Genomic DNA, 25583 nt, shown 5'->3' with positions numbered 1-25583 from the left:
TTTCTTTTCGCAAGCTCATGAATTGGCAACAAAAAGAATCGATGTGTATAAAAGTTGTTACAAATTACAGATGACGAACTTAAGTTTCAGAATAAAATATATTTCATCATACTGTTCTGGAAATTCTAACATCTGGCGATCATAGAATAATAAATCATGTCGAAGTAGTATGGGTTTATTTCTGGAAAAATCCGCAGATCTCTGATGTTGGTACAATTAGGTTATTTTACAGTTCAAATTCAGTGTTTTGAAAAAATTGGTAATATGATCAGGGTGGCTTTTCTCAGTAGTTGCATCCATAGCTTAGCATTTTTCTCATACTTTTGTTGCAACACTTTCCGACCCGACTGCACGTCGCATAAATCCATAAAATCGAAAACCAATAAAATATTGTTCGGTTCCGCTGCTACGGTGTGTAAATTTTTCCTTAATACATATTTCACACGCGCGTAGAGGAGGAGCAAATAATTCCTGTTGCTACTCGACGTCTGTTTTATTGTTTATATATATACTTATAACACACACATGTGTATAAAATAGTGATGTGCGCAATACCGGATTCCAGCACATTAGCCCACTCGAGATAGGTCTAAAAATCGGGCCACCTGGAAACAATTAGGGTGGCGATTTTTTTTTTTACACTCAGAGGGATGTGGTCGGTAGTGGAAATCTCGAATTTCGGGAACATCCCCCCCTATTGCGTTTGCCGCCATCTTGATTTAAAGGGTTTTTTTTTTTGTTTTTCGAATAACTCACTTATTTTCATCTTAAGAGTGAAAATGATAATAACCAAAGTTGCGGGAATTATGATTCCCCACAGATTTGGTGTTTATAATTTTTACCCTAGGATCAATAGTTTCGGACTTATGCTTAATTCAGGGGTGGACATTTTTGTTTTATTTTCAGTCATTTCATTTATTATCAAGTTCATCGTAAAAATATTAATAACGAAATTTACAGGAAATAAAACTTCCTACCTGATTATTGATTACCATTTTTACAATAAACTTAATAATAAACGAGACAACTTTAAAAAAAAAAATTTTCAGCCCTATTTGCCGTTTAACTTTACAAATACGATCCTTGGCTAAAAATTATAACCACCACACTTATGGGGAATTAAATTTCCCACAACTTTAGCTATTATCATTTTCACTCTGAAGTTAAAAATAAGCGAGTTATTCGAAAAACAACAAATCCTGCTTCAAATCAAGATGGCGAGAAACGCAATGGGGGGATTTACCCAAAAATCGAGATTTACACCACGGATCTCCCTAAGCTAAAAAAAAAATCGACCCCCCCAATGACTTCCAGGTGAAATCTTATTTAGACTGGATTACATGTTTGAAGGAGGGGCTGCGCTGCTACTCTTTCAATCCTGCGATGCTAAATTTACGGTGATGTACAAACAAAGCACCGCCGCCTCCGCCGCCGCTGCCATCACCGACGAATCGACGAGCAATCAGCGACGCTTTTCCTGCTACGCAGACCTTATCATACACCGCAGATGCCGATTGAGTTATAGCGCATACTTACTTACGTAGGTTTGGAATACGCTATATTGATGATACGCATCACGCGTGGATGTAGAGAAGACGGATGTGTGCCATTAGTCGGCAAATGCGATTCTGAACGGTGCGTGTCGGGAAAATATTAGAGAGAGAGAAGAAGGAGAAGAAGTGTGAAATCAGCTTAGCTCACTTTGCGAATATGTTCAAGCTTGCTGGAAAACAGGAGTGGGAAGCATGGGCGAAAGGTATTTTACATTTTTTTACTTTTCAAATATGTTTATTTCATTCACGCACGTTCGCGGTCACTTTGTTTGTTTGTATTTTCTTTCTTTTCTTTTCTTTTCTTATAACGTATAACACGCGAGCCTTCTCGTACATTTCAATAATGTACTTATCTATATCTTACACCGTTCTAACACTAGCGACTTACACTCTCGGCATGTACTGTAATCAGAATTTATCGCTGAGATCCAGACGCGGTGTTGACAAATTTTATAATCACCGGCCAATTGTAGTTGTTTGTTTAAGTAAAAAATAAAAATCCAACCTTGAGAAGGGCTCGGAGTTTATTATTCTGTATGATACGGTTTCAAATGAGAAAAACTTTCGCTGAAATTGAACACAAAAAAAGGTGTAACGATAGATTATGCGATTTCTTATTCGTATAGCAATTATATATGCAATTCCCATCTGTACAAATGCGGCAAATAAATAAGCTTTGCCTTCCGGTGTTCTTGTATGGGGAAAAATATATTAGTCATAATTTTATTTGTAGCCCAGCATTCTTGAAACATCACCATCCTTAATATGCGTGAGATTTTCCTTTCGTTTATGGTATAATTATCCATTGTTGGTGCAATAATTAAAAAAAAAAAATTTCAAGGAAATTAAAAATATCGATTGATATTTTGCCTGGAAATTGTTAGATTTTTCATCGAATTATTACTTGAGCGAGGTTTCATAGATAATAAATAGTATACGCGACGTCTTGAAGCCGCCGTATTGTGGTTATTCATAAAAATTTAGTACATATTTCTAGGAAATAATATATATCTAATTAACTCGTTCAGCGAAAAACTACCGCTTATCCCACATTGTTCGTGCTCGCCGATATGTGAAGAGTAAACAAACAATTCCTTTTCGTAATGATATTTATTTCTTTTTTTTTATTTCTAGTGCTATTTTAATTGTTTGGACGTTATTTGTCTATAACACCTGGAAACATTTGTCGAAGTCAAAAATATGTCATATAATACAACATTGAAGGGTGTAAAGTATAACAAGATAATGCAATTTTGGTATCATTTGATGACCGATGGAAAAGTTGAGTACAGTTATTTCGCTACCGGAACTAATTTTTCTCAGTTTTAAAATTGTACCATATTATCGTTAATATGAACTTGCATATCGGATAAGCACATACGCACACACATTCAACTTGCATTACAATGATTATGCATGGAGATTTGCTCCTTCCGTTTGCGTAATGACGCGTCAAGTGCGAACAAAGAGAACTAACGTGAAATATGTTATTAATAATTGCTGTCAATTAACGCGATTATTCATAGTTGCTGTACTTATATGTATTTGTTGAAGGCCGGTCATTGAAGTGAGCTATTTAGTCGCTGACTTGCTCGGTAGAGAGAAATTAAATTTAGAATTAAGAAGAGAACGCAATCATTTTTATTGTATCCAGAATTTTTGCACAATAGATTTACACTATTTCTGTCGAAGTTCCATAAGATATGTTGAAATCACGTGTTGAATTCATTCAAATCCCGTGAAATCTTTGACACTGCAAAAAAATCCCCGAAATACTATCAAATATTAAAAATTTTTTGAAATCATGAAATCTGATTTATGCAAAGAAACTGACGAGAGCGGCTAACTAACCCTTCGTATCAAATATAAGATTGGTATACGTATAAGGTTGTGAAAAGTCAGTCGAATTGGCATAAATTACGGATGGTTAAAAGAGATCGTCGAACTTGTGACAAGATTTAATGCGAATTGAATGCCGACGGCTTGCCGTCCGTCCGAGCGACGCCCTCAGTAAATTCGGCAATTACGGTTCCCTCTCGCCTTCGGCCGATCGTCGACCTTCGTTAGCAACCGACAAACAGAGACGAACTCAACTGCAACCTCATAACATCAAGCGTATACGTGTATCATACCTATATACAGTATTCAGAACACTGCAGCAGGATCGTCTTTGTCCTCTGCCGAGGATTCGATTACACAGGTCAACATTTTTTAATGATTATCTTTATCTCGAGTTTATGTTTAAATGGACAAATTTTGATTCTATACACCGAATAATAAACAAAACCGTCATTTATTACCTATATAAAGTTTGATTTTGCCTTTTACACGGTGATAAATAAGTCTTGAAAATTTGGGTTGCGATAGTGGCACGTTTAAATAAAAAGCAAACTTTATCTGATAAAAGTTTTTTTTCTTTTATTACTTACGTGGAAGAAATCATAAATTTGACATCTAGAACTCAGATTGAAAATTCGTGTTGACCGATGTTATCATTGAAATTGCATATAGGTGTTACCTTATACCTGTCTGGTCTCAAATGCCGTAGCTTATCGCGGCTTCACCCCCATCCAAATTTGATGTTATTACATGAAAATTCTATTAGGGCAAGACAATCTTGCTCACAGTGGAGAATATTTTCATAAATATGGTTAATATCCGATATAACCTAAAATCGGCGACCTAGTAAGCGTTCGAATAAGTGTTCGCATCCCCTTCCGAATCGGCTTACAAATATCGTTGTATCTCCAAAACTATCGATCTGGTTGTAACGAAATATTGCCTAAATCTTGGCCAGACGTTGTGCCTATCCATGGGGAAAAAAGAAATGGAAATCGGTTCGGTAGTTCTGGAGTTAGAAGCGAACGCACGGAGGCAAACAGAGAGACGTCGAGTTTTATACGCCCATCTAGATATACGATGTATTCCCAGTCCCTGGAAGTATAGCGACCGACCAACGCAGCTGGTTTCTTGTTGTTAGGCAGGCGTATAAAACTCTCCCCTTCCTCTTCCACCCTCTTTCATTTTTCTCTCCCGAACTTATTGTTAACCACGTACATACATACATACGCTGGAGTACATTTAAAAGAAAATCATTTAATAAAAAATGGTTTTCCAGTAATGATCCAACGTATTATATTATATCAATATCAACGAATGAACGTTTGTATATTTTTTGTACCATCTTTTAAGAGGTTACTCTCCCGTCCGGCCCAAATAATATCCCACAGGATTTCCATGTATTACATCGAATGATATTTATTCATGGATAATAGGCTTTTACATTTCTTCACATTACGCGTCTTATTACGAACTGACGCCCGTTAATAACGACGGCCATAGAAGGTTGGTTGTTTAAAGAGGTCGTTTCATACACGTATGTGTCTAACTTGTCCGTCGGACCTTAGCCTAACTATTTTGCAGTCAGGTTACAAAATTTTTATCACCATCTCGGACTATATAATAATGTATGTTGGAGATTTCAAAGTTTTTCTTGTCACACACTTGACACAAAGAGATAATCTTTGGTCACATGTATAATACGCTTAATTCCCAGATGTATGATACTTGTATTGTGTATATAATAAAAATATACGTATAATAGTGTATATATCATAATTCGGAGAAATCTTTATTAATTTCATTCGAATTCGTGACGCGTGTATAATCTTGTGCGGCAGGAAATTAACTCGTGACTCATATAACGAGATCGTATTTTTACTGGATGAATTTAGGTTCGTCACTCTCCGAGGCATACTGTATATATTTATACATATATTTAGCAAGCAAACAAAGATGCTTCAGTGTGTATTCGGACTTCGAAAACCGTTGAATTATAAAGATTTTCTGTTTACCTGCCTTCCCTCTCTCTCTATCTATCTATCTATATGTCTGTCTGTCTGTCTAACTCCTCTCTCACACACTTCCTTTCTTACACACCAAAAATATGTGGTTGAATGACATGTCACAGAACTTTAATGCTGCGACAATCCTGTAACACGATGGATACCTACGGTCTCGCTTATGGGTTTTTGTTGCTGCCTTGGTGGGATGAGCGAGTGCCGGCAGGAAGAAAGAAGGAAAAATATCACGCATGCAGTGCAATCTCTCTCTCTCTCTTTCTCTCGAAACCGCTGACGCATTCACTTGTATTCTTGCACATGCGTGTAGTATCGCGTGTGTTGTAACCATACGATGCACTTTTCCGCTGCACCAACCATTTACTATAGGTATGTATAACGCGTGTATGAATGTGTGTATTTATGTTTTCGTTGCACTAATGCCTTTCGACCCGTTTCCTTGCAAGGGTAGCTTTTCTCCCGCTCTCATTGCGGCTCTCACCTACCTATCCCATATAAATGTATACAGGTATCCGTGTGTGTGTGTATGTATGTATGTACCTATATCTCATACCCATGTTGGGAATGATGAATCATACCAAACGAATAAAAATCGATAATATACCTACACGGTGCTTGATTTCCCGGGAATCTTCCAAATATATATATATTCAGCCATATTTGGTAAGTAATTCGAGTGTGCAAGATAAAATTTGATTATTTCTCATCAGTAGAGGGCCCTATATGTAAATAAATATTTCTTATTTAAATCATTTCGATTCCTTACTTCGTTTTCTACTTAAAATATAATGTTTGGAGCCAGAAAATGCAGTTTCTAGTTTCCATATTTTAATTTTTTAAAAGTACACTATATGTACGTAATTTTTAATTTTTAATACACATTTATCAGGGCCCTACTCATCAGCTTTTCTCAACGTTTATAATTACATTTGAAAATTCTTTCATTTTTTTAATTCAATCCATATTGTATAACTGACACATTCACGTCTTCCTGTATAACGGACAAGTTATATATGATTATAGACGTTGTGACAATAATAAAGTTCTAGTATCGTACAAACGGTACAATAACGCGAGTAATCATATTTGGTGCTTTTACCGTAATTCGTTATATGCAGGGCATAATTAATAATTTGGTGTGAATGGGTGATTATATGAATCGCGATAACAGAACGGCATTATTACATGCGGTCTTATCGCTTTATCGTGTTAGCTTCATAATAAACGAACGTTTCTTATTTATATATTGGTATACAACTTGGCAACGTATCAACTTATAAGGTATGCGTATACGATTGTGTCGATGTAATAAAATACAATTGACAATGCGTGAAATGAAAAATATTTCTGACTGATTTTCGGTATAATAATATCATTCATACATGCATGTATATATTTATTTATTCGTATACAAGGCAGAAACATTTTCAAGAGAAAAATGTTGTGTGCATAATGTATCTGCGGAATAGATAATTAGTTTATAGTGAAAATTTGAGATTATAGACGAAAAATATTATAAAAACGGATGGAAACAGTGCGACCCTAAATATAATACTCGCAACACAAACGGGCCGTGTCTTTTTGTGTTGTTTAGATTTTTCTCGTCGAGGAGGCGAGAGAAAGAGCAGAGCGGTGGAAGAGAGAAATAAAAACGGAGCGGGGAGGGGGTGGGCAGAGTCGAAATGATGGAAAAATACCATGAAAGAAGAAGAAGCAGAAGAAAAACAAGAAGAAGAAGAAGAAGAACAACCCCGCGCCCCGTGGTGTTTATTTTTAGATTCCCGCCGGAAACGCAAGCCGTGCACTGCAGAGTGGCGTCGCGACGACGACGACGACGATGATGCCGCCTAATGCAGCAGTAGCAGCAGCAGCAGAAACAAACATCACAGCTTGTCCAGACTCTCGATCGACGTCGCGTCGCACTGCGGTACTCATGGAATACGAAAGTGCTATTAACGCGACAGCCACAATGCTAAAAATAATCAATGCATCGATTAATCGAGTCGAAAAAAATTATCTATTACGACTCGATTGAATCGGTAAAAATTAACCGATCATTCGATTATCTTGTATTTTTTTGAAACGGTGAATGTGAAACCAAAATCTGGTAAATTTCAGTATGTAGTTTTCATAGCGGAAAAGTTTTCCATTTTCTCTTGGAACATTTTTAGACCGATCCCGTTACGTACATCCCGTTTGTACATTTTTTTGGCACGTGCAACTTTTTTTTTCAACTTTATAATGAAACCAGTCTAGAAATGTTCTAAGTGTAAAATAAAAGTTTTGAGAATTTTTTCTGAATTCCAAACAATGTTCTCTTCAAAATCGTTCTCAATATTCTAGATATTTAAACGGTTGAACAAAAAATCGAAAAAAATCAGGGTATTGTTTCAAACTGAGGACATTTGCAGAGACTTTTATTCAAAATCAAAAGAATTATAACGTACTTTGGATAATAATTTTTATAAAATAATGAATCATGCATATTAATTAAAAAAATTGAATCTTTCGCCAATGAATATAAAAAATACACATTTATTATATTATGTATAATTATTTCATTCGACGCGCAGTGTATGAAATGTGATGATAAATGATCTCCACTTATGTCCGACAATCATCCTGCGGTATAATTTGATCCTTCACTTTTTGTTTAATATACAATTGTTATCGCAACATTTGACACGATAAGTGTGTAGTAAGTATGTACACTGTGTACACGGAATTATTTAGATATTTCGATGGCAATCGATGATCGTTGTCACACTCGTGCAAGTGCGTACAATTTGACTCGTATTCCAGTGCCACTTCTTATAGCAAAAACAAATAAATTTGCAAGAACTTGATATTTATTTATTTTTAAATTTATTTACAGACGAATAAATTGATAAACGCAAATATATTAAGGAGTTGAAAAAGTGGTCCAAAATTACACGCTGCGTGAAATAAAAACTCGATAATAAGTATCGGACGTGTTATTTATGATATTCATGAATCGGAACGTTATTAGTTATCTAAGTTTAAAAACATCGTAAATTGTAGATGATTGACCTATACTTTCCGGCGTACATAACACTTCCGTTTCTCGAATTGGATATTAAACAGTTTTTTTTATCGATCGTTAACAAACTTTCTTTTATAAGTGTTGTTTGTTATTTTTATTTTTTGCTGTTTTTCTTTTCATAAGTTATCGTGTCAGCCTCGTTTATTAGCTATTTATTTATTATTACTAGATCCCTATATTACAAGTATACTTATACAAATCTATTAAATTTGTTTTCATTCGAATAGAGAGGTATAATAATATTTTACGAGTTCCAACCTTTTCCTCTTTTATTATTATATCTATAAAAAGAAATTCATATTGTTGCGTTTGCAAATAAAAGTCTCACCTAGGTATGGTCTAGGTCACCACAGTGATATATTTCACATGCCACTATCAGTCGTGCAGCGTCGTCTAATCGCCAATCGCTACTCGGGGTTTTTTTTTTTTTTTACATCGCTTGCTCTTGCTTTCCAGCAACGACGATTTATTGCCGGCCAGTTGCGCACCGTACTATGCATATTCTATTATATACGATGCATTAATATTTACCAGAAATGATTATATATTTTAAGTAAAACCTTTCGTGCAGATGCACTCGTAGTGCAGATCAGTGAACAGTTGAAACGTCTCGAATAGAAATATACTCTCCAAAAGTGTGGAAACTGTCTTTTTTTTTCCCCGGATTTGAATCCCCGAAATATTGTTGCTTTTTTCAACGCACCGCGTGTAAATAAATTCTGAAAATAACTGGTTTTTACTGAAAATACCAACATTCAGAGTGGTTTCGATTTTTCTTTACATGTGTATAAAAAATTCTCGAAATATCGAGACACGTGTGTATAAAAAATTATGACCAAGGATTTACGTAATCCAGTTGTAAAAAAAAAAAAGAAAAGGAAAGAAAAAAAAATGTTCTCGCCGTGCGTGAATAACATATGATAGCTATAATTAAAGTATTCGTTGATTATCGTTTCAGATATAAGACTGCAGCTGAACGAGCAGCTGAGATGTCTCGACGTTCGAATGGAGGCCCAGGTCGCCCTGGTTGCCGAACTCCAGGACTTTTTTCGACGGAGAGCCGAGCTCGAACTCGACTACAGCAAATCCCTCGACAAAATGGCTCGAGCTATTCAGCTGAAACACAAAGAACAGAAGCAGAAGTAAGTCTACGAATACTGCTATAAAATCGCACAACGGTGCACATAAGTATGATATACAAGCTGCAGGGAAGAAGAAACAAAAGTAACGGAGTGTCAAAAATAGCTTTTGATTTGAAAATTTGATTAGTAGACAGTTGAAAGAATGAGTAAACAAATAAATAGATAGTAAGAAAATGGTATCCAAATGTATGGAGAGATAGATAGATATAGGTAGATAATTTATTATGTTCATAGCGATATTGGTCAAGTACCAATTAAAGACAGAAAATTAATACAATTATTACAGTTCGTAAAAAGAAAAAAAAGAAAAAGAAACAAAAACAGCAAGTAAGCAGACAGAAAAAAATATAACTTAAAATAGGTGAAATCAGAAAACAAAATACAGAGCAGATGTTAAAGTAGATTACAGTGGAAAGTACAAATAGGAATGAGATGAAAAATATAAAATTAGAGTTAGAGATAACGGATAGAGTTAGTTTAAGAGAAATGAAAAAACATGAGAAATAGAGAGGAAAAGAGCAAAGGAAATTCGTTAACCGAAGTAATAATTTTAATTCATGTTTTTTGTTTTGTTTTTCAGAAGAGAACAGTGGCCTCTGTTCTCCAGCTTCGCCTGCTGGCAACAGCTAGTCAACGAGACAAAGTCTCTGAGCAGAGATCACGCTGCTCTTTCGGAAGTTTACAGCACCCATCTCGTCGGGAGGCTGAACCAGGTCATGGAGGACGTTCAGCGCATCAATCGCCGCGTGAGTCTCGACTAACCGCACGACCCTTAATACGTTATACCTAGTACTACTCTATCTAGGTATATCTATAGTAGGATAGCTACGACAATGCGAGGCGAAACCTACGGGGCACAGCGTTTATAGACCCAGGGAACGAATTTAGGTAACATCTCACCCTCTTACCGTGAGTTTTATTTAAGGATGTTTTGATGGCAGGACAAGAATATATACCACACGACGTTCTACTTGAAATCACTGACACTGTAATAATAGTCATCGCTGTGCTTGCGCTATGCGATCGAGTTACTTGTACAATATATTTCTAGTCTATTGTTCGTTGCTGTGTTTCAAAGTTTTTATGGAGAAATATAATCTTATAACTTTGGTTAGAATTTTACGACTGTTTTTGAAAAATTTTGCAATTAACATTCATACCAAATGATTCTTTGGTTATTAGCAACGTACAGTAATGCCGAAAATTGAATTGACTATGTATAACTGATGTTATAAGCGAAAGTTTTACGACGACGACGGATTTAATCTTCAGAATGTGTCATTATTACACAGTGCTCGACTGATGATGGTTAATCCTCAGGTCTAAATACCGCGTCGAGTGTGATGCTTGATACACGCGAATTTAGCACGTCTAAATTTTGAAAGAGATGGATGACACGACACGCGTTATATACTGTATACAATAACAAACGGATGTAATCTGAATAAATATTGACGAGGACGATTTGATGGTTGAGAATTTTTTATCGTCACTACGGGTTTAACGATCGGCACGAGTAATTGAAGTATAATAAATTCGAACCGTTGAAATATGGCGTACAAGATTTCGACCCTCTATACAAAAAGAATCCGTAATCCTTTTATTTCTTTTTTTCTTTCGGTATCGTTATTATTAAATGGTGCAGTTCGGTCTTCTTTTCGTAGCCTCTTCACGACATGTGCCTATAACTGCACCAGCGTGTGTAGGTATAATAAGCAAAAAAAAAAAAAAACGACTGGTATTGATGGCTCGTTGGAAATAAGAAAAATGTAGAGTATGTATAAAAAGAAGGAAAAGAAGCGCGTCTAGCTCGAGTCCGCGATTAAATTGTATTATGTATAGGTATATATATATATGAAATTTAAATCATCTTGTCATTTAACTCGGGCGTAACGATGATTGACAACAACTTTGAGCTTTTCTTTACGCGTTGCAGTGTCGCGACATCGGGTACGAGACCCACGAAGAGATTCTCCGGGTTCTCCACGAACTTCACACAACGATGAAGACCTATCAGGCCTACCAGGCGGAGTCCAGGCAAGCCGAGACGAAATTACGGGTCGCTGAACAGCAGAGGACTAAACTCGAGGTCGCCATTGCGCCGCCGGAAAAACTTGCCCGCAGCAAGAAGTACAAGCTGATCGAAAAGGAAGTTAACAAGGTGAGAGTTGTGCGTTTGTAAAACTGCCTAGATAATGTATGAGAAAACGTTAATTTCTGATGCAGCAAGAGTTCTCGTGTTATATATGGTGTCGTGTTTGAGACGTTACAGGAAGTCGGAGGGAATAATGCATTATGGGTATTTGGGTTATAAGTTCGTTTCGCCGACGGCAGGATGTCCAAATTAGGTATTTGCGTCATCTGCGTGCCAATTATTATCCCCACTCTGTGTATGTATTACATAAGTACGTGTATATAAAGTGTCTATGTATACATATACCTATTGTAGGTATGTCAGAATATATACGCGATGTGGACAACGGCGACGACTCGTTTTTGTTTCCCGGTCGTCGCGACGTCGCGCTTCGTGATTATCGTTCATCTCTACATAATAGTTACTATGTTATATGGACTAAACTAGCGGCCGCGAATATTTTCTAATGATTTTTGCGACGAAACTATTCGACGTAACCACATGCTCTCCCGGACTTTTTTGTAGTCCTCGTCGAGACCTTGAATAATCTTGACCATAACTTTCTTCCATTAGTAAGGGTTTAGTCAGCGTTAGGCGTGTAAATATGTGATCCCGTTTCGCCTTGGCCTACAAATATCTTTATGTCACTAAAATTATTGCCTAGTAGCGTTGCCATAAGTTGAAAAAATTTAAACAGACTTTGCGGGGAGTCTTTATACAGAGTCAATACGCAGAATCTTTCCTCACAGCAACTTATGCAAGATTTCAAATAATGCAAATGTGGAAGTAGACACGTCGTGGCAGCAGTTGCAGCCTGCAGGCAGACTTATCTCAGAACGCTACTGGGGGTTTTTCTAGGTATTTGTAACGAAATATAGCCTAAAACTTGGCCAGACGTTGAAGCTATCCACAGAAAAAAAAAATCAAAGTTGGATCGTTAGTTTTAGAGTTGTAAGCGAACGTACGGACAGACAGACGGAGACACGTTGAGTTTTATATATACTTAGGGAAGAAGAAGTGCAGTTCAGTTCTACCACCTCTGCCACCGTTATGATGATCTTTATAGATATATATCAAACTCTCCATGAATATACTTAGACAAGAAAGGGTATGGAATAGCGCCCGAACTATCCCGTGTCCTATTTTCAAAATTCATCCCATTTTTCTCTTTCATGCTAATTGCTTTCCGTGCATCTGTGCAGCCAACAAAAACATCAACAATAATAATAATTATTATAATGACAACATGGAAGGGTCCCGCAGGTAAAAATAATGACGTACACCACGCACGATTAACCTGCAGTCCTGAATATCTCATATTAAATATATAAATTTTCGAAAAAGCTATACAATGAGCTCGCGAAGATTTATTTATTTACCTTGTCCGCGTTGTTTTACGTACTTACACATACCTTTGATTTTACACGGTTATTCTTCGTGTCTAAATTTCATGATTTGATTTATATTATCCCTAGAGTTCGACGATGTTTATGCTCGCCTTTGTCAAACAAATATCACTTGTCTGTGTGAGATTCCTGATTATCGGGTACAGTCTCGAGATTAGTTTACAGTTTCACAAAATAAGCATAAAATTTTGTGTACGCAAGTTGTCATGTATGGTGTGTGAATGTAGTGTGTACAGCATAAGAGGCTTCTCCGCTTCTTTGCCAAGGTAGTAATCAGCTAGGCGTGGCATTTATCGATGTCTGGATGGCGCCGTTTGGCGGAGGCATTTGCCTTTTTTTTGCACTTAATTTCAAAGATCATTCGAATGTGTGTGTGTGTATGTGTACGTGTGTTACGTATTTTCGTTTTACAATTTTTTCTCCTCGTCGTTTCTTCTATTTGCCTTAATCCTGAAGACGTATTAAACAGACCTTCATAACAGATTCAAACATCTGTATGTTTTTTGCGGCGCCCACAAACTTACTGCGTGGAAAAATAAAGAAACCGGCCGCAACGCCGGCCGCAAAGCTCGATCAGCGAAGCAGATGGCACGCAACCCGATTCTCGAGGAGGAGGAGGAGGAGGAGGAGGAGGAGTATGAGGATAAGGTGGAGATGGAGGTGGAGGTAAACGACGACGCGTGTGTCGCTGCCCAACGGCTTCCCTTAACACATCAGCTATATCCGATATCACTCGAGCTTTATGCTTACCGTATATAGACAAAAAAAAAAAAGATTGACAAGTCTTACCCTGCTGTCGGAATAAAATCCAAGGAGAGTAGAAAATAATTAAATTAGAAGGAAACAAACGTTTATTCGTTTATCACGATGTTTAATATTCGAATTAAGAGAAAAAAAAAACACCCACCCTCCTTGATTGACAACATGTATAAACCGAATTTTCGTTACCGTCATGACGGATTTCGTTGCATTATGTGATTTCAGAGAAAGGCCAAGCATACCGAATCCAAACTGAAAGCTCTGAAGGCGCGGAACGAATACATCCTTTGCCTCGAGGCCTCGAATACGACGATACACAAGTATTTCGTCGATGACTTGTCCGATCTCATTGACGTAAGTCCCAAACTCGGTACCATTTAATGAATAATCGCATTATTTATTAATACACATTTTTTAATGTATAGATTTCCCCTGGGCAATTTAAGAATTCTTTACATTTATTATGAGAATTTCGATCGCTGTATTGCGGCGACTGTTTTCAATTTGAAAATTCAATTCCCAAAAGTTGAATATTCAAACGAAGTAGAATTTTTTTCCCTTACCACTTGGCAGTAAAGTACTAGCTTATAGCGTAGTGCAAGGTGGAGAAATTTCACTTACTTTATACAAAGTTATAAAGTGTTCTGCCTTTTCTTTATTTGAGAGGCCTGAACAGAATTTTTTTCTAATCTGATAATAATAATAATAATAATATATTTTGAATGTAATAGTCAAACTCACCTGACCCTATCTAAAACATCAACAACAATCATTGTTTTGTTGTTGAACAGTGCATGGATTTTGGCTTCCACAATTGTGTTGCAAGAGCTCTTCTAATGCACTGCAGTGCAGAGGAGGGTAGGCAAAGGTCACTGCAGCAGGGTGCTGAACAGTTGGCTGCATGTGTTGGGTCGCTTGATTCGAGGGCAGACAAACAACGGTTTCTCGAATCCCATCACGTGGCTTTCATGATTCCAAAGAAGTTTGAATTCCAGGGTCAACGTGGCGATGAGGTAGAATAATGAATTATGTATTTTGTTCTTTCTCTCTGTTTCCTATTTTGAATGATGTGAATTCTGGCTTAAGCCGCATTAACGATTATATTTGCAACCAGAAATAGGAAATGTATATTTATTAATTAGGTGCCTGAGCCGGAACTGCAGAAAGTTCTTCACACGGAGATGGAGCAGAGGCTCACGCAATTGCAGCAGCGCGTTACATCACTGCGCACAGAGTCTGAAGAAGTTTGGAAAACTCTTGAGACCGCAGAGGCCAGTCTGCTCGAGATGCTCACTGCAAAAGACTACGATTGCTCCAGGTACTTTGGTGAAAACGCTGTCCCAACTTCCAGGCCACCTGAGACTCTTCAAATAAAACTCAGAGCCGACAGACAGGAGACTGAGGAGTTTTACCTAACGGTAAAATTTGGTTGTTTTCATTTTTCAACATTTTATCAATACTGTGTGTTTCAGAAATTGATTCTGGTAATATGTATTTTTCTGAACTATAAAATGACGATCATGTTCATCGTGCCTCGTTTTCATTGCTGTTCAGAAATTCCGCGAATACCTTCTGGGAACCTCGAGGATAGCACGACTTGATGCAAAGCAGGAATACATTCGCCAAACACTGCTCGACGGATCAGCATCCAGTCCAAATCCGTCAATAACGGCGAATAAGCAAAAGCAAGCTAGACGAAAGCGAATCGGTCGCTTGCAGATGAACGGTCAGCCAAAATTGTTTGGTGGTTCACTAGAAGAATACTTGGAGAGCACAAACCAGGAGATACCGTTAATTGTGAAAAGTTGTGTCAGGGTGATAAACCTTTTTGGACTCCATCATCAGGGTATATTCAGGGTGTCAGGATCACAGGTGGAGATAAACAACTTCAGGGAATGTTTCGAGAGAGGCGAGGATCCCCTTGCAGACGTAACTGACGCGTCGGACATCAACAGTGTTGCTGGGGTTCTTAAACTTTATCTTAGGGAGCTCAGAGAACCGCTTTTTCCTATCATCTACTTTGAGCATCTGATGGAACTTGCCCAGCTTGAATCCAAGCAGGAATTTGTACTGAAGATGAAAGAGCTCATCTCCAGCTTACCTCGACCTGTTGTCATTGTAATGCGATATCTCTTTGCATTTCTCAATCAGTGAGTCCTTATTTTTTAATACAAGCCTTTGGTTTTTATGTTTCGAACATAAATGATAAAATTGATGCATTTTTTGCTCCTCCATTAAACTAAACATTAAAAATCTTTCAGCCTCTCAGAATTCTCTGATGAGAATATGATGGACCCTTATAACTTGGCAATTTGCTTCGGACCAACGTTGGTCCCAGTGCCTGAAGACAAGGATCAGGTCCAGTACCAGAATCAAGTAAACGATCTAATAAAGAACATCATAACATTCTGCGAAGAAATATTCCCTGATGACATTGGAGGAATTCAGTATGAGAAGTACATCAGCAGAGAGCCCGATGATGTGTAAGAAAAAATATATTGCGCACAAGTAACGTAAGTAAACTACATGCAGCAGAAAACACAATATATATTCTGCTTTTTAGGGAAGTAGGCGACTCGCCAACAGACCAGGTTCAGGAAGATATGGATTCTGAAGTGTATCCGTCGGAAGATGGTAAGTTCCAACAGTACTTAGGAAGCAATTTGTACTTCGATACAAAAACGATTCTGTTTCAATTGGTGACATTTTTGAGGCATAAAGTTTCCGGAGACGGTTCTCCTGAACGGAAAGTTTATTCTAAATTTAAAATTAAAATAGAAACTCAATCATACTGGACGTCCACGGTACATCTTCTTTATTTTCGTGTGCAGAATCAGAAAATCTGGAAGCCACCGCGCAGTTTGACTTTAACGCTCGGTCTGCAAGGGAATTGAGTTTCAAAAAGGGTGACACACTGACGCTGTATGCACAGGTTAGCAATGACTGGTGGCGTGGCGCTCTGGCAGGTCGTGAAGGACTAATACCTGACAAATACGTAATGCTCAAGATAAAGTGAGTAGAAGACTTAAATCTATCACGTCGTAATTTTGATACACACCGTGAGGAAAGGAAGTTTAATCTAATGAAAAAACTATTTCTGCATTTTATGCCCTTCGTTTTTTCTTGCTTCACCCCAAATGCAATCCTCGCGTCTTTTTGAAGGGATGAGGACAAGGACCGGGATAAGGAACTCCTCAAGTCTTCCAGCGAAGAATCGATGCGAAGACGAGCATCCAGCTCTGCAGACAGTGCACTTTCCAGTGGAAATTCACCACTTTTAGGCTCTAGCTCAACTGGAATAGGATCAATATGCACAGCCAACACCAATGGCACCAATACTCAGCAGCAGCTGCTGCAGCAACAGGAAGCAAACGCTCTGGTACCAGGAATTGCTGTTTGTGTGACGAGCTCGCAACCCATCATTAGCCGAGAGGTATTGGAAACCACCGTATAGCAAATAACGAGCCCTTTTTCATACCTGTCACTAAACGATAATTTGCGAAGTTTCCTGTTTTATTACTGTTGTTGTTTTTGTTGTTGTTTTTGTTGTTTTTATTCATACTGTTGGTTGTTTTTGTGTCAGGGCGTCGTATCGTGCTTACGCAAGTCGAATACTCGTTCGTCATGTGCTTCAATTTTTGTCGGCGTTTTGCATAAGTTTTCAACAATTCGCTTGACTATACTCACGTTTGTGTATTTGAGTATACAGAAAGTGTATGTTTCAACTGCCATAACTAATTTTACCATATATTTTATTTCGAGAGTTTATTGACTCAAGACTAAATGACATAAGCAAATGACAGTCCAAAAAGCGGTAGAGACATTGCATAACATGAAATGTGTTTCGAGGAGTGCATGAACGCTTTAAAGTATATCTGAATGATCGGTTTAAAGTATATCGTATAATGTATATCAACTTTCACAATTAACGTGTGCAGTTGGAACTGTTGCTTGCTATACACACTTTTTGCACCTAGCACCTGCCAACTCATGCCCTGCCTAGTTTGATCGCAACCAATTTATGAATTCAATGTTCTTCACAGCTTGCTTTAAACTTTTTAATAGTTCATATATATTGAGGTGTGCACAACAAACTATACAATTATACAACTTGTACGATACATAATACATGTTGTAGCCACGAAAAGACTGACTAAATTGAAATTAGAGCCCACCTCGAGATCTCCAATGATCTGCATACGGAAAATCTTGGGAGGGAAGGGGGGGGTTTCGCATTTTAATCTATATACGTGTTGTAACTATTTTATTACAGTTATAATCGGGATTTTAATCCGGAGATGAAATACGAATACTTTTACCTTAATATTATTAAAAATATAATCCCTTTGATTAAAGATAAATAAATACAAGTAATTGCTTTAACGTGAGAAGAAGAAAAAATTTGAGTGGTGTGGGATAGGAGGAAAAGAGAGATGAGAAGAGAGGAAAAGCGGGATCATTGAGTAAAAAGTAAATTGCTCAAATTCCATACATAGATTTAGAGTTGTAGTAGTACACTTGGACTTGTACAATAATGACTTTTGTAAATAAAATATAAATACAAAATACACACATTTGTTGATGCATGTGCCTTCATCTCTTGTCTTCTTGTGCTGCCTCAACTATTATAGTAGCATAAACACGAGTATTTCTTTCTGTGACTGTTTTCAGTGGTGTTCTATCACATTCTGCTAGATATGTTGACTGTAAATTGTAATGTAATGTAATATTGCTCTTAAGTGTGTCTGTCGTGAAGTATGACACTGTAGTACATAGATATCTGCAATCACATATTGCTGTCATATTACATATCATAATCGTTTTGTTCTAAAAATTCACTATTGAGAATTAATCGTTATAATTTCTGGGTTGGTTGTTGTTTTTACAGATTTACGTTTAATTTTTCGGAAGTGTTTCTCCTCGTGCGGCTGTTTGTTTTTTTTATCTTGTCGTGATGATATTGCTATATTAACACATTAGAAGAAAACATTTTAATGAAAACAAATACAAAAAAAAAAAAAAGAAACCTACTGCTGGCGCAACCTTCGTCGTGATTGTAATACGTTTTTGAAAAATTCAAAAGATTGCTTATTTAAAATTTAAATATAAATAAAAGAAAAAAAACTACTAAATAATAATACAAACAAAATAAGAAATAACGAAATATCGAAAATCAGAAACTGTGCTGGTTGTCACGTCCCGTGTGCTGCTGCAGCTACTGTCGTGTTTGTGTTTGATTTTACATTGGAGGAGTGTTGATTTGACAGTTCGGTTGGTTTGTGAATCCCATAGAGTCCCGTAGAACAATCTCAGTCTGTTGTTGACAAGGCCAATGGAAACCACGCCGATTGAGGAAGACAGACCTCTTCTATTAGGCGATGGGAATTCTTAAAGATTAGGTGAGTAATATGACGAACATCAAAAACTCCCTCGCTCGATTGTTTACATTTTCCCATCCTCGCACAACGCGACTAACTACATTTCCGTGTTGCCAAATATACATATACGAGATCTCAAAAAAAAAAAGAAGTATAAAGCAGTGTTATATTCTTTTATCTCTCATACAAGCGATGACAAGCAAAAAAGTGGGGCATCTAAATAATGGCACGAGTTCTTTTTTCTCCAAAACGCAGATCTATGTACATGTGAGAGTTAAATTCGCCTGTACAAAATCATGACAGACTGCTTAAATAAATTCATCCTAATAAAATCCACAATCGGTTAATAAACATTCGCGTAAACAACATGAATCCCGTCGCCGTACCTCGTTAGAAATGACGATTATGCAGTGATCGTGCAATGCGATTATATTATTATTATTTTTTTTTTATTACTCATAATTACACGTTCATGCAACACATTTATTGGCAGCAGTAATTTTGGAGTTGCTAAGTAATGTTAATTTTTCGCTATTAATCTGTGTAGTAAAATCAAATTGGTGCATGAATTTGGTACACGTATACTACTTTGATATTAGGTCAGTAACGTGCAGCTGGTACCTCTCAGTAGTTGCAAAAAGTACTCACGGTATATATTCTCAAGTTTAATCAACAGTAATAAGTCGGCCTGACCGAAAATCCTGATAAGACATTGAAGGATGTTGTGCAATTCGAATGAAAAACATCGGAGAATACGATAGCTCTATACCTTTTTTTATTGTATTCTTTATTTCTATGCTATATCCTTTGATGTCTAATCCAAATTTCGATCATGGTAATCAATGCACGGGTTAATGTATTGTGACTGCTTTTTGGCAGTTAAAACTCTATTCCATGCTAAAATAAGGATAAATTGCCTTGGCCAGTTTCTATGGATCTACTATACATGTTCGGCAGTAGTATTGTTGGTCTCCATTGTGAAGTTATTAGTTTGTAATTACATGTTGTATAGTTAATGGTTGATTGGGAGATAAATCCTATGCCTGATCCCAATCGTGGATACACTATACAAAGATGGTCCTATTAGAATGGATTTAATTCTACACCTTACGATTAGATACATTCAATATCTTTTTGGAAAATAAGAGCTAACACAACCTTGAGAATACGCATAGTGACCGTAATAACATATTTGGAGCAAATAAACTACTCTGACAACAGCTCATAATTAAGCGGCTACCTGCTCAATCTAAAAGAAACAAAATATTCCATTCACATTCTATGTATAAAGACTACATATGTATATGGAAAAGAGTATAACTACTGTATAAGTTGAACTCGATTTGAAAATAACTGGTTAATTGATACTGAAAACAGTACGAAGATTTCAATTCTAGCAATGTATACGACACGTGTCAGTAGCCGAATTGCGTGCGAATTGGACAGTTGTTGGAAATATGTTGGAGAAAATTAACAAGTCCAATTAAGAATTGAATAATGGACACTTTTTTTTTATTATACTATTATTAACAAACTAATTACCGTTCTCCTGCTGGATCATTCTTTCTCTTATCCACGTTTCTCTTTTCGTATATCTAATCTGATTTGGTCTAGGGATGTACACGTGCTGTGCCATCAGTACGTTGTGTACGTTGTAAATTTGGTTTCTAACTTTGTTACCTGCCTTTCTTTCGAGGTTCTTCCCATCGCAAATAAAATCTACTGAACTATATGTTTCTTTCAGTGCACTCTATACAACATAAATACAAATCCATGCTATCACTCAGTCCAAAACTAGTCACTCACTCATGAACATACCTACACATCGAAGGTACAAACAAGTTTATAGTTGTGATTTCGACCAAGGTGGCTGGACCAGTCCGAAGAAAATCCTCCGAAGTAACTCTTACGATTAGATTAAGTGTGTAACACGTACACGTGAAGCTTTCTTCGTCACGGGTACGAGCAAATACTAGAATTAAAGAATCATCTTCAAATAATAACTATTTCAATGTTTGAAGAATTGACGAGCAGATAGCAAACAGTCATTGGTTACGGCACAGGCGTTTTTGACAAAGAAAGTTTCACTTACATCTACTATTTCTGCACATACATGTACCTCTTTTAAAAACGGATCCTGGCGCTTAATCTAAAAGTTAACGTCACTCCAACAGGACTCAGAGACACCTACGAAGTCCATTTTGGAGCCAAGGACCAATGACGATGTAGACTGTATTTCGCTGCCTTCTGACCACTCGATAGAGCTCATTCGACTCACGCCATCAGAGATCTACAACCCAGAAGATCAGTCTGATCCTGTAACGGTAATAGGAGACGATTCCCAGAATCAACAGCTGCAAAATCACAACCCCCATCTCAGATCAGGACACCGTCACCACACACCTGCCGATGAATTGGAAGTGGCAAAACGCGGGGGAGCAAGAAGGCAGCACTGGAAGTCACAGAGTATGAGTGGTGATGTGACAAGTCCCGGTCAGTTGCCACTGCAGGCGAACGTCACAGACGACGAAGACCAGGATGAAGACAGGGAGAGGACCACCTTCTCTGCGAATCGTGAACTCTGGCAGAGACGTGCAACTTCCCAAACCCATCTTAGTTCTGGCCTTCCAATTTCAGGCATCAAGTCCTTCCGGTCCTCCCAGCAAGAGTTCCGTGAAATGAGACAGAAACACACACCGGATCTCGTAATGGACCTTCCACTATCGGCTCAGGACGCTGACAACAAATCTGCGTCTTCCAGCAGCCTGAGTAGTTCAGACGACGAAACAGCGCCCCGTGTTCTTACCCCTCCTCCTCAAACCTCACGTACAGAAGCTGCAACTTCCCCGAATGGAGGCCCTGAGTCGCCGGACATGAGTACAGCTGCAGAGAGATTCGCCAAACAGAACCAGTGTACGTTGAAAAAAAACACTAAAAGCAGTGCCGCAACATCTGCATCTGAATTGGGAAGCACGAAGCCTAAGGATCGAGAGACTGAGGATTGTGTAAACTCTGGGGGACAGGACCCGGCAGAGAATCAGGGAATCGTTAGGTCGGCTAGTTCGACTCAAGTCGCTGTGGGAGACGTTCCAACGCCACTTCGCTCCCCGTTGCCACCACGATCGACTCCAATAATCGCAGCCAAATTTGCTGAAATGCATCTAACAGGAGGAAGTCAGGTGTCGTCGTTCAAACCACAAGTTAAAGTGAAACCGACAATACTGAGGAAGCCGGTATTACCATTTCCTCATCCTCATATGAGCCCGGAACTTGCTAGAAAGATTGAAAAGCAGGCACAAAACACCGAACAGGCTAATTGATTTATACAAGTCGTTACGGCCTGGGTTGTCCGCTTCCGTCCGCGATCCCGTCTTCCCGTACCCAAATTTTACATTTTTTTTTCTTTCTTGATTTTTGTCGTCCTTGATTCCTGTTTGAAACCTTTTAAGAACTAATACTTATAGTTAGGTATTTTACTCTCCCTCCGTTGAACGTATTATTTTTTACCAAATGACTCGCTGTTAGACGTTCTAGTCATTAAACTCGAGTAGAAAAAGGAGTGAAAGATAGAAGCGCGAACGGTATACCGTACGTTGAGGATGCATCGAAGTACATTGTACAATAAATATTTAGAATTAATAACGAGTTACGATAATTACAGTAGGTTTTAGTACTGTTATATTATTATGCATAATATGCGAACTTATATTAATATGTAGTAACGTTATTAATACGTTATTGAAACGAATTTGCATTTCAGATGTAAGATTTATTTTATCGCAAATTCGTTAAATTACTTTTAGTATACGCTGAGTGGTTAATAATTGGCTGGCATTGTAATGAAGGGCAATAGTTTATACTATTCAAGTAGATGCTGCGGTACTTGTAATCAACAGAAAAACTCACGTGGCATAAATTTTTCAATTATAATTATTCCCAGACGAAATTCTTCAAGGTGACTATCTATACGAACTATTTTTCTAAAGAACCAGTGCATCAAATTCTGATATATTCAGATAAAAAACACTATTATAATTTGTCATGTGAAGTTCCAAATTATTGCGCCCGTCAATACCAAGTTGGCCAATTAGTATAGGATCATGAAAAATTTTCAAGTAAATCGTCTTCAAGTCGAGAAGAGAAAAATAATACCTACGTCAGATGTGTAAATTACAAAATTGACTCGAGTTTTTTATTCTAGTTATGCACAACTACGGGAGAATTTTTGACACCTCCTAAAATGTGCTATGAAATCTATGGATATTATTATATCATATTCTCAGTTGAGACGCGTTTGATGTTCCTTAATTTCTTGGATAGAGGAGTAGATAATTACCCTCGCGTTCGTATTTTAACAATAAGTAAAAAGTTTTATCAATGTCGTGATAAGATCTCAATCGATACAGGGACACAAAAAACGGATCAAGAGTCTTCACGGCTCCATTTGGTGGTAAATCATAGAGTCTCGTTAAACTACCACATGACGGTCACAAATTACTTAATCTTTCTTACCTTGGATGAAAAAAAAAGAATTGAAACAATTTTACTCAAATTTTTGCGCACTGCTGCAATTACCGTAATAAAATTTTCCGCTTTAATTGTACAATTTTATTAAAAATTGAAATTGTATGTATATTTTGTATATTTTATAAATGAGAGATTGAAATTCAAATTCAGTACTCAACATTTCTATTCCGTACGGAAAATGCCACGTGTGACTGTGATGCGGCGTTTTACTGAAATTCTGTGTAATAAGTCAGCCTCTAGGCTAAAAACAATAAGGATAAAGAGATTAAGCGTATCACGCACAAATATTATACTTACAATTAGTATAATAGTCCCTAGGAATAATACGTGCTAGATAGAAGTAGATAAGTATTTGTATACGTAATTGCTGCAATGTTCGATGCGGAGTAATACGTTCGATATGTGGAAATGTAGCATTGAAAAATTCGACGATTATAATGCCGGTTATAGTCTAGGGCGAAATTACAGTGAAATGTCAGAGCACTCATTTAATTCGTCCCTGTGATAACGTAATACATAGACAGTCACGTCATCGAAATATAATATATACTATAATTTGCTGATCTAGAGTTTCAAAATTGCAATAACATTTTTCTGCCTACGAAAATGTATACTCATAAATTTTACTAAAAATTCTTCAGACATTTATTATGCTTCTCGAGTACTAAGAATGCCACACAATATACTCCGTATACCGTACACTATAAACTATTAGTTAATTGTATAACAATAGTGGGCGTCGCGATATTGGCGTACTGTCATTAAACGAATCATTATTATTATATTGTCTTACAACAGCTACATTATACTATAATCATACCGCCCTCTGATAAACAACGTAATAACAATAATAATCCTTAATAACACAAATCACAGTACCTATACTCGTATCGTATACAGCGTAATCGCCTACACTTGTAAGTATATTCACGAAAAGTGTATTAGTTAATTCATTGACTAATTAATTACTCAATAATTATTGATTATTCGGTCAAGCAATTGAATAAGGTTCAACTAATTACTAGTTGTGTCTAAATTAACAATAGCTACGTTAATAATTAATGATAATTATAACTTGCATACGAAAATACGTTACATGTATTATTATTAATACTATTACAGTTTTTAAATTGAATAATTATTATTAATTGTATAAATATTGTCGTGGGTGCAAGAACTGATGACCAATCCTGGTTGAAAACATACCAAAGTCAGACCCGCTCATTCTCACTCATTCACAGCCCTTATACCCTTCCTACTTTTCATCCCTTCGTCAAGATCATTACCAAAACCAATAAAGACTCGATGTGTTATAGGCTGGTTTATCGGTTCTGCGAAAAGTCTTTATAATATTCATATTTTAATAATTCATACATTTTGATTAATAATTATCGTCTCTGTATAGTCATTTTTCTACACACCTTGAATTGTTTTAATTGTGATTAAAACTACATACGCATATAATATAAACCGCATTGATTTTAAGTAAATTAATTTTATCATCATGATCCAGTTACTATAATTATTATACATCGTGTTGATGATTTTAAGAAAGTGAGAAAACCTAATCTATATTTATATATGTTATTATGCACCATATTCGTACATACTTGTATCCCTACGATTATCATAAGCCTCGTCAACTATAGTTATAATAATAACAACAATACTATGGATAGTGGTAATAACAAAGCCAGAAATAATTATAATAAACAAACGTACGCAGACTGTATGGATTACTCAACCAGAGAAGTAGCGAG

At 37.0% G+C, this 25583-nt stretch overlaps 1 protein-coding gene and 1 long non-coding RNA gene across 11 annotated transcripts in view; one reads left to right on the top strand and one right to left on the bottom strand.

The window, feature by feature from the left end:
- The window catches only part of LOC124304953 (SLIT-ROBO Rho GTPase-activating protein 1-like), a 41973-nt gene extending 16401 nt beyond the window's left edge, over positions 1-25572 (top strand). For 3 of the 10 annotated variants that reach the window (XM_046763816.1, XM_046763835.1, XM_046763806.1), the window contains exons 2-14: positions 1315-1756; positions 9436-9619; positions 10200-10365; positions 11556-11780; positions 14144-14272; positions 14710-14931; positions 15061-15336; positions 15473-16068; positions 16180-16401; positions 16482-16552; positions 16750-16930; positions 17081-17351; positions 21471-25572. In XM_046763816.1, coding sequence (XP_046619772.1) covers positions 1711-1756; positions 9436-9619; positions 10200-10365; positions 11556-11780; positions 14144-14272; positions 14710-14931; positions 15061-15336; positions 15473-16068; positions 16180-16401; positions 16482-16552; positions 16750-16930; positions 17081-17351; positions 21471-22616 — 3735 coding nt within the window. In that variant the 5' untranslated portion in view covers positions 1315-1710 and the 3' untranslated portion in view covers positions 22617-25572. Of the gene's footprint in view, positions 1-453; positions 621-1314; positions 1757-9435; positions 9620-10199; positions 10366-11555; positions 11781-14143; positions 14273-14709; positions 14932-15060; positions 15337-15472; positions 16069-16179; positions 16402-16481; positions 16553-16749; positions 16931-17080; positions 17352-21470 lie in introns of all 10 variants that reach the window. The other 7 variants (XM_046763825.1, XM_046763795.1, XM_046763859.1 and 4 more) reach the window with 4 other exon arrangements.
- On the bottom strand, positions 9443-10926 carry LOC124305066 (uncharacterized). Its single transcript, XR_006908314.1, has 2 exons — positions 10780-10926; positions 9443-9593 (listed from the first exon to the last, which is right to left on the bottom strand). It is a non-coding gene; the product is annotated as an uncharacterized LOC124305066 (long non-coding RNA).
- Positions 25573-25583: the final 11 nt, after the last annotated feature.

Source organism: Neodiprion virginianus, chromosome 1 (genome assembly GCF_021901495.1).
Source record: "Neodiprion virginianus isolate iyNeoVirg1 chromosome 1, iyNeoVirg1.1, whole genome shotgun sequence".
In the NCBI taxonomy this organism is placed as follows: domain Eukaryota; kingdom Metazoa; phylum Arthropoda; class Insecta; order Hymenoptera; family Diprionidae; genus Neodiprion; species Neodiprion virginianus.
This window is presented reverse-complemented; position numbering and strand designations above follow the sequence as displayed.